Source organism: Anoplolepis gracilipes, chromosome 8 (assembly GCF_047496725.1).
Source record: "Anoplolepis gracilipes chromosome 8, ASM4749672v1, whole genome shotgun sequence".
NCBI lineage: Eukaryota > Metazoa > Arthropoda > Insecta > Hymenoptera > Formicidae > Anoplolepis > Anoplolepis gracilipes.
The window spans coordinates 9,999,379-10,009,796 of NC_132977.1; the positions used below are offsets into that span (position 1 = coordinate 9,999,379).

Here is a 10,418-nt window from a genome sequence, read left to right on the forward strand (position 1 = left end):
AATATAAAACATACATTTCCTTTCTTTCTCATTATTTTTTTCGTTTGAAAATCTTAATAATAATGCATGATTAGATATGCATATATTCTAATATTAGAATATAGATTTGTAAAAAATATTATATTTAATATTTAAATTTGCATATTAAAGTAATAAAAATTATGTTACTATTTCATTCACACACATACAAACACATACACTCCCGTATAGTACAATTATTGAAAGATTTTTATGTCAAAATGCATCCTCTAATCTTCTCAAAACAAGTATGCACATATATGCTACTGCAACATTTTTTTCTGAAACTATTATACATCAAATTGCACAGCTATGTCAGAGTGTGCAATAAACTATTAGAGTCTGATTTGTGTCTGTAATACACGTAATGTAAAATTATGTACAATGTTGGGGAATCTCTATCATTTTCTTCAATCTCCTCAAATTCATGTATATTCACGTTCTTACATCATAAAGCACATTCACATATTCATTTTTTATAAAAAATATATGATATCGAGATATATATGTATGTATGTGTGTGTGTGTGTGTGTATCTATATATGTGCATATATGTGTGTCGATATAAAATTTTTATTTTTCTTTCAGATAGTTTTGTGTATTTTCTTACAAATTTTTCCATCTAACAGCATTTTATTCACATCTTTGATGTGTTCTTAAGATTAAGTTTCTTCTTTTCTACATCATTTTATCTAATTTTTAAATATCTGTTTTTAAGCGCTCTTCGATACATACATACATACATACATATATATATATATATATATATATATATATATATGTATCGAATATATATATATATATATATGTATGTATCAAATATATATATATATATTACTTTTAATATATATCTGCAGTGACAGATTATTAAATTTAAATAAAAGTCGCAGAGAAGCGTGTATAGACATGCTGGTCGACTGTTTTATTAAACAGTCCCTTTATTGAAAATCTTTTTCCGCATTAATACCGCTTTAGATGTAAATGTCGTTCTTCTGCAAGCAATTTTATACATGTCGCCGAATCCAAGGACGCATGAGACGAATGATAAGCAAGTATCTTGATGCATTTCGATATACATATATCGAAATACAAATATAAATGCATCTCTGATCCAATCGTGATATAGGATATCGATGAGTAAATAATAGTTATTTAATAATGTGAAACACAAGTAAATATTACATGGAAACTATTAGTATCGTTGAGCTGCATTCACGATAAATTGGCATACAACCGAAAAGAAACGAAAGAAAGAAAAAAACAATATTGTTTTACATTATTTCTTTATCGAGAGCATCGATATCCATTTACATGTGTCTATATATAAATTATTTCTTTTCTTTTACAAGTATAATACCATCTTTATGTTATGTACATAAATTAAAATAGCAATACAAACATTCCTTCCTTTACATTTCACGCTTATACATGAAGCTATTGCTCATAATTTCTAGAATCACAAAATGAAAAATTGCAACGTTATTTATATTATTTAAACAAGAGTTTTTTATATGTACGTACACACGCGTGACGTATAATCCCAATGCTTCACAATTTTAGTCTAATCTCTAATATTTACACATTTTTTTCCTACAACACTAGAATACACATACACGATGTCATCTGAGATTTTGCTTATATACCTTGTCTTTTTCAATGTCTTGTGAAAACAGCTCAACCGCAACCGACGTGGTCATGTGTTCGAGAAACGGAAATGACAGCCAGCTTAGTTAATTATTTGTTCCCAAGATGTCTTTATCAATAACATATGTAACTATTGATAGCACTCATTTTTTCTAACGAGAAAAGAAAAATGAATAATACCTGAAAAAATGATCGTGAGTTTTGATAATTTGTACTTTGCATCTGAGCAGGTGACAAAGGATAAAAATTTTTTGATCATTCAATGACGAAACTTGACGAAATATAATGTACAATATATATCATATGAGTGTATCGCTCTGACAAACGCATCCTCATCATTCTAAATCTTAAAACTATATCTACAAATTTTATTAATACCAAGAAAGTGTGCAGAGGCAAATATTACTTAAACGAGATGTACGTAGATAAAAGTTGTCATGATTGCATGATGCCCGTGTTGACGATTGCTAATATTAATATTTCTGAAAGTCAAATACGAAAGTTCCACTTACTATTCGAGGAAAGAATGATTTTTTTTCAACACTGCTTATCACGAACAAGCTTGCTGCATTTCTGCTTTAGCTGCTTTCATCGCTGGAATGAAACGTTTTATTTATATTACATATATGTATATATTTATATTAATTTTTATATCAATGTGACAAATAAAAAAATCATATGACATTAAATTTTTTAAATCTTTTGTATGTGTGTGTGTGTATTTATAATCTATATTAGCAAACGGTAGTTTGCGAAGGAAATAAGATAAAAACTATATAGTAATAAACGAAAGACAACAATATATTATTTACCCTCTCGTTCCCGTCTTCGTAGTTTCTTTCGACGTCTTTCTATAGCGGCGAGCTCTACCTTCACGGCATTATACGTTTTCCGCAAATCAGTTAATTTCTGCTGTAACACGGCTATCCTTTGACTACCATCCAATTCAGGATCTGCGAAAATTTAATAATTATCTTGAAAAAAATGCAATTAAAACTAATTAGATCTACGAAAATTTTGATGTTTTTAAAATGCAATCAAATTAGCATAACGCGCAAATATCAGCTTTCCACCAACGTACCTAATTCGACGTAAAAGTTGTACTTTGTCGGTCTTGGTGATCTCGACGAGTAGGTACTCGTAAGCTCGCTGGTGATGGTGTGACTCGTCGGCGTGTTACTAACTATACAAAGATTAGATCCTTCGCTGGTGTCGTCGCTGTCACTTCCAGCTCCATATCTACCGTGTCTACCGTTCTGTCTACCGGGTTTCTTCGGTATAGCGGCACCACCGCCGGCGCCACATTCCGAGTGCTTCCGGTTTCTCTTACGCTTCTTGGGCGACTGCATGTCGTCAGTCGAGCGTTTAGCGGGCGGCTTGAGAATTCTATCCGCGCAGTTGCTCTCGGAGTTCGGCAGGGTATCGTCTTCACTAAAACCTGGGCCTTTGCCGGCGCTATCGTTATCTGGCTCGGAGCTGTCGCGATTGAGCTTGATGTTGTCTTCGGAGATTGGTGACGAGCCACCGGTTCTCTCCTCTCTGGGCGAGCCCGAGATGTTAGATATACTCGAATCGGGGGTGGTCGGTGGCGTGTTGTCCATCACCGGCGCAGCTTCGTTGCTCTCTCGTCGTTGTGGCGGCATCAGAACCGGTACGTGTTGTTGTTGTTGCTGCTGATGTTGATGTTGTTGTTGTTGCGGCTGCTGCTGTGGCTGCCGCATGCTTAAAGATGCGTTCTGTTGCATCGGCAGAGAAACCGGTATCGATGCCTCGACAGTCTTTGGCAATGCCATGCTGAGGGTTGCGACAGTGCTGCTGCTGCTCGTCGTGCTTTGGCCTGAGGTTGGTGCGCTCGCAAAAGGCATCTCCATCAGTACTATGCTGCTCTCGGTAACTTCGCTCTTGGGCGGACTACACGAGGGACCGACATTGACTTGTTCGATGCTCTCGGACGGCGGAGCCGGTGAGCCGGGTATCTCCTCTTCGCACAGCAGCGAATTCATCGTCTCACCTTCTTCGTCCGTCTTTGAAACCGGTGTTACGTCGACCTTGAATTCTGCACACTCTTGTTGTTGTTGTTGTTGTTGTTGTTGTTGTTGTTGTTGCTGTTGCTGCTGCTGCTGCTGCTGCTGCTGCTGCTGCTGCTGCTGCTGCTGCTGCTGCTGCTGCTGCTGCTGCTGCTGCTGCTGCTGCTGCTGCTGTTGATGTTGAACATTCTGCGAAATTTTCAATGAGGGCTGTGCTCTCGCATATCTATCTTGCGTACTCTGTATACGATCCAATTCCGCTTGTAACTTCACGTCAAAGCTGGACGTCGGTACTTTAACGTCTTGCGATTCCTCGTTATCTATCACAAGTCTCTGTTCCGAATCACTGCTATCCGTGGAATCTATAATATGATCCTGATTAATTTGTTTTTTACGATTTTCAATTCTATCTTTTTCCTTTTGATCGGTCACTTTATTATATTCCTCTTCAGACTGTTTTGCACTCTCGTTCTCAACATTTTTCCAGCTTTCGTCCCTCGTGGTTTCTTGCAACTTGGTCTTGTGCTCAGTGACATTCTTTGCTTCCTCTTTGAATTTCTTCTGTTCTGCTTCTTTCTTTGGCTTCAATTGTTGTACCTCTTCCTCTTTCTTAATCGTCATGCGCATAATCTCTCTGCACGGATCTTTCACATTAATATCTTCCTGTTCCCGTTTCTTGTCATCTATTTCGACCAGAGTAATACCGCGATCCACATCTTTGTTTCTTTGTGAAACGTCTAATTTCTTTGACGAATCTTTGCTTATCTTGCGTACATGATCGGACGTGTCCTCGTCCAAGATCTTTTTGGCGTCTTTAGTTTTATTTCGAAACGCCATAGCAGCGGCCGATAATTTCTCCTCTATCGTAGACGTCGCCGGCAGTCTCGCGCTTATGGGAGCCGGAGGTGTCACGATCGGCGACGGAACCGGGGTGATATCGAGCAGCTTTGTGTCCAGCATCCTCAATTCCGATTGTGATTGCCCAGCTGTAGGTAACAATTTGATCTGATTCTGTTTTTGATCCAACGAATTAACGGGTTTGTTACTATTATTTATGCTAACTATCGCGCTACTTTCTTCTTTCGAGCATTCACTTACAGTGCTCGTTTCATTTTTCTTAGACTCGGTCACGTCGGCTAATTCGCTGCTGTTGTGGAACTGAATCTCTTGTTGATAGGTCGTAAACACGTTATCTTGTTCCGCTTCCGATACCTCGGTTTCTGATATTATTAAACGGTCTTCCGAATCATCGCGCGTACCCTCATCATCTGCCGGCAAATCGTTGAACAAAAGACTTAAACAGCCGGACATCTTATTAGGAAGTTCCTCCACGGTAGTCATTGATTTCAGTTGATTAAACGACGACGTAGATTCGCAAAACTTGTTAAAAACATCCTCGCACGCCATGTACGATGCGATCTGAGTAGGTTTGCTACCAGAAGCAGCCGCCACCGTCGCTTCAGTCACATCGTCAGATCTCTTACCGAACAATTTCCTCGGTTTCTTTCGAGAATCGTTATCCGGCGGTTCTAATGGTTTCGTCTCTTTCAATACCGGCATCGCAATCGGCGTTTTTTGCTTCTTCTTCGGACTTTTAGGTTCATCCTCAAATATCCTCTTCTTCAATTTATCTTTCTCACCGCTCGTGTCCCTCTTGTTCCTTACCTCGAATTCGAACGGTTCCGGTTCTTTAAATTCGTATATGTCTTCCGTGCTTTCCACCTTCGTCTCGACAGTTTCCACTTTCGGAGTTTCGACGGTTTTTTCCAACTTGGGTGATGCCGTGATCGCGACTACATTCTCTTTTTCTTCCAGCTTGATATCATCCTCGGGCTCAGGCTCTATCCTGACCAATTCTTTAACCGCTTTGTCGAAACCCTTTAGTTCAGATCGTATCTGATTGAGATCGAAATCGCGACCTTTTGGTTGTTCCTCCTGATCGCTATCAGGTTCTGATTTAATACCCTGTGATTTGCCGGGAGTTCTTCTCAAACGTCTACCTTTACGCGGTTCATCCAGATTATCCTTGTCATCTTCACCATCACTGACGTCTTCCGCTTTAATTCTCTCTTCCGCTCTGCTACGTGTTTCCTTCCGTTTTCTTTCCTCCGTACCTCTTGTTCTTGTCTTGGTCTGTTCAGTCTCGGTGGTGTCAGATTCATAAGCTTCACTGTCCTCGGTTTCCGACGCGACAGATATGTCCGTATGTCCCGAAGTTCTTCTGGTGCGCCTCCGATGTTCCATGCCAGACAGCTCTGCGCTTCTGGTTGTCCTGGTTTGTCTGTTAGCAGGCGTGGCAGGACTCTTAGTTCTGGAACTAGAGCTGGCAATGGAGAGTGGAGTAGTGGATCTGGTCGGTTGCATCGTTTCTTTGTCCTTCTCCTTTTCTTCTTTCTTAATTTCCTTCGCAAACGTCGGACCAGACTGAGCAACGCTATTGGAAGTAGGAGCGACGCTTTGCGCTCGGCGACGACTCTGAGATGCATTAGCGCCTGAATTGCAAGTACCTTTCATCTTATTGCTGATGTTGTTCGATAGATTCGTGCTAGGAGTTTGAGGCCTAGGAGTAGCCTTAATACGTTTCACTCTACCTTGAGCTTGTGTAAAATTCTGGGCGATTCTAGATGCTTTAATCCACTCGTCGTATCTCGTATTCCAGCCTGTATAATGTACAAGATACATCGGTTCTGGACCATCCTTTTCAATTTCAATAACTTTCGCTTCGTAAGTAACTTTGGATTCGTGCGTTGGGCCATAATATACCTTTAATTTATCGCCACACTCTACGGGACCTTTATAGCTCGGGGCAATATCCGTAAGTTGTTCATCCGCGCGCGACTTCTCCGCTTCATACTCTTTGCGTTTCCTTCCTCGTCTTTTCAATTCTTCGTCCGTTAATCGTCGCTGTTTTGATAAAGTTTTCTTTTCCCCTTCTCTGGACGGTGTTCGAGTCTCTCTTCCTTCGGAAGCACCTTTATTTTTAACAGTATCATCCTTCGCTTTGGATCTCGTCTTAGTAGCTTCTTCTTCCTTGAGTTTATCATCTTTCTTTTCTTGCTTTTTAGTTTCTGTCTTCTTTTTTTCAGCCGTCTTTTTCTTAGTGTCTTCTTTAGTTTTTGATTTGGCTCGACTAGATGATGCAGCTGTTGATGATGCAGCAATAGAAATAGGGGATGACGTAGGAATTTGCACGGTTGATTTTTGCGATTTTTCATTATTAGATGATGATTCAACATCTCCTTCTATATTTACATCACTCTCCTGACTACTATCATTCCCCTCGGATTCTTCTTTCTTCTTTATTTTTACAACCTCCTCTTCTTTTACTGGTTCCTTCTTAATTTCTTTCTTCTCCTTCTTCTCTTCATCTACAGTTTTCTTCTCATCCTCATCCTTGTCACTTTTTACTTGCGGTGGTGGTTGTGGCGGTACAGGGGTATTTCTGTCTTTATCGCGGATTAGACTTCTTCCAGAGCGTTGTTTACGCGTGCTACTTCGCGGATGATTTACCATGGTGCACCCTAATTTTTTATAAAAATCTTCAAAGTGATGCAAATATTTCTTATAAGCCTGTTTTACTAGATTATACAAGGGCCCCGAATTTTGCATCATTAAACCAAGTCGTCGCGTTACGGCTTTCCATTGATTTTGATTAGTAACACGATTGTAGCCGCCCAATTTGTGAACAGCCCGGAAAAGCCTATACAAGTCTATATCTTCGGATCCGATCATTGGGCAAACATTCATAGGTGTTCCACGATCATCCATAAATTTATACAGTTGAGCCACAAAATGATCTTTCTCCTCACGTGGTTCATCGTCTGAACTCTATAAAAAGTCATGTTTCTCATAACTATTAATTATTATTATATAATAATAATTAAGTTATATTATTATTATATAATAATAATAATAATAATAAAAATAAAAGTGCAAAAAAATAAGTGACACAACTTACGTCAGAGTCAAGTTCTCCATCGTAATCACTATTTCCACTGGAAACGGAATGCCCAAATAGAGAATCTTTATCCCAATGAGGTGGTAATTCATTTTTCTCTAAGAATAGAAGCGCTTTCTCCACTGCAACCTTCAGTGTACTGTTCTCAACTTTATTAACCAATTCTTTGGTGAATTCTGTGGCTTCTTTTTTAGGTACTGTATAACTTAAAGAGATAAAAAAAGGTATATAAATATTTATACAATATACATGTAATGCAATAGCAATCATTTTTAAAACGAAGATTTTTCACTTACTATCTCGCATCTTTAAACGAACGGACCAAGTAATCATCCCTCACTCTTATTCTTACTGTATCTTGAGCAGTAGGGGCAACTACTAATCCTGGAAACCAATTATCCTTCTTCTTTTTATCACCAAGTTCCACGCAAACCACTTTGCCGATCTCTGGTTCAGTTTCCATTCCCTCTTTTGTACCTCCACTGGAGGTAGAATCATGAGTGCCTCGCGGTGGACTGTCTTCATCTTCGCTGCTTTCATCCCTATTTTATAAAAATTTTATGGCGTTAAACAACTATTAGGCCTTTTAAAACCAAACTTCTCCACCGCACTTACTGCGCTTGCCTTGATCGTCTACCTCTTCTACCCCCGATTACAGGATTTCCAAAGTGTTCTGGATGAGTCAACGGAAGCTGGTCCAACGTTTCACTCTCTGCAAAATGCCGCCCGCTTTTTAGGCAAAGCGCAGTTCTCCTTAACGTAGTAATATCTCCATCATCAAAAACTACAGTATATTGACTGCAGTCTTGAATTTTAGTAATTGTAGCTTCAACATATTCTTTTCGATCTGCATGTTTAGCTTCAACAGAAGCTCCTACTCTTAAAGTGCCTTTTATTAGATCATCGCTAAGAGTTGCAGTTCCTAAACCTTGCGGTTTATAAGTCACGCGACATTTTACTAATCGCACCACCTTACGTATCTTTGCTTCGCAGAAGGCACCCTTATACTTAGCGCTAACTTCCGTACCCACCGATAGGGACGGTGGATCGTCTCCCTGTAATGACATTAAATTTAATTTATACGTGAATGTATTAAATTCAATATTATAACAATGATTTCATATCAAAACTTGTAATGCAAGTTTAAAAAGTAACAAGCATTAACAAGCAATTGTAAAGTATAGAAATATTTATTATTTTTATACATTATATATTATGTAACTCCCTTTCATTTTAATATGTTTATCAATGTATATATATTAGATTTTAATTTAAATTATAAGATACATACACACAGTATAGTAAAACAAAAGATAAATTCCCTCTTTTCTTCTAAAATAAAATTTCATATTTTTTTAGTTTTAAGTTTTAATATTATCGCAATAATTTATATTTCATCACATTTTGTCTACAAAAGTATTAATTTTGTTTCAATTTTATATTATACAAATGCAAAATAATATTTATATAATTATTTTTTTGTATAAGCTAAACAAATCATACATATTTCTTTCTGAAGTCTATAAGAATAATTACTATTACAATAATAAGTGTTTCCTGAACACTGATTATTGCGATAGTAAAATATTTAACATATCAATAATGGAAAAAGTTTTATCATATGTATGTATCTCTAATATATTTTATAATAAATTATATATTAAATGTATTTTAAGCCTTATTTTTAACGTTTTTTTTTCATTTAAAATAAAGCAATTAAAATTCTACTATTGATTTTTTAAATCAATAAAACACAACAAGATTACATTATAATCTATAGTTCTCCATTTATCCATTTCAATTATCCTGAGTATCTTAAGTTCTATTGATTTTATTTACATCTCTTGTTTTAATTTCAAAAAAAATTGTAATGTAAATAATATACATGTACATAATATACATATATATATATATGTATATGTATTATGTGTCAATTGAGTAAAATTAAAAGAATCAAATTAACTTACATGCTTGCGCGAGAGAATGAAAATCCAAAAAATATGCAGTTAAAAGAAATGAATAACAATGATAACACAAACTTTGCGTGTTTGATAGTCACGGTCGTTTCAATGACGCTTCCAGGCATTCCGTAGAGCCTTTCACGCCTCAGAAAGTATCTGTCGCGGAGTTTCCGCGACGAGAAAGAACATAAAAAAGGACAAAAAAAAATTGCAGATTTTACGGAGCACTCTCCCGAGTAACTGCTCGAGCGTTCTGCCCGGCAAGAGATCCGCAACGTTCGCACTCGGACTTGTCTCCGACTAGCAGAGAGAGAGAGAGAGAGAGAAAGCGCAGAGACAGAGCGAATGTGCGAACGAGTGAGCGAGAGAGAAAGACCGAGTGGGAGGGAGAAACGGAAAAAGCGCGGATGCGTTACCGCGCGACGCACAACGTATGTCATAACGGATTCCCCACGAGAATACTGAAGACGAGGAGAATAAAATCACACGCGCAGAGACATATTTATATATACGCGTGCGTCATCGAAGCGAAAGAAATCGTTTACCGTTGTTGTTCCCTACGTCGCACTACGTTTTCTCCCGCCTGTTTACTCACCAGCATCTTCTAGAGCTCGACGACGCGAACCTTTCTAGTATGGATCGAATGCACTAACGAAATGCACATCGAAAATAAACCCACCACCCGCGGTCTCACATCGTCCTCACTATTGTAACAACCGATATGATTTATATACGGTGCAGCAGTACACGCAGACTGACCCGCTTCGAGAAAGCAGACACTCCTCGACGCTCGGCAACACGAATGGCAGC

At 38.1% G+C, this 10,418-nt stretch overlaps 1 protein-coding gene across 3 annotated transcripts; it reads right to left on the bottom strand.

Moving 5' to 3' along the window:
• Positions 1 to 917: 917 nt before the first annotated feature.
• On the bottom strand, positions 918 to 10,418 carry Htk (AT-rich interaction domain hat-trick). 3 transcript variants are annotated; one of them, XM_072898436.1, is made up of 8 exons: positions 10,204 to 10,418; positions 8,263 to 8,702; positions 7,944 to 8,189; positions 7,648 to 7,852; positions 2,744 to 7,517; positions 2,475 to 2,615; positions 2,175 to 2,256; positions 918 to 1,842 (listed from the first exon to the last, which is right to left on the bottom strand). In XM_072898436.1, exons 1-7 carry the CDS (start codon positions 10,207 to 10,209, stop codon positions 2,213 to 2,215), a joined length of 5,856 nt encoding a protein of 1,951 aa, XP_072754537.1. In that variant the 5' UTR covers positions 10,210 to 10,418; the 3' UTR covers positions 918 to 1,842; positions 2,175 to 2,212. The 3 variants fall into 3 exon arrangements, with proteins under 3 accessions (XP_072754537.1, XP_072754538.1, XP_072754536.1); XM_072898437.1 differs by having other exon boundaries at positions 918 to 2,256; positions 8,272 to 8,702; XM_072898435.1 differs by having other exon boundaries at positions 918 to 2,256.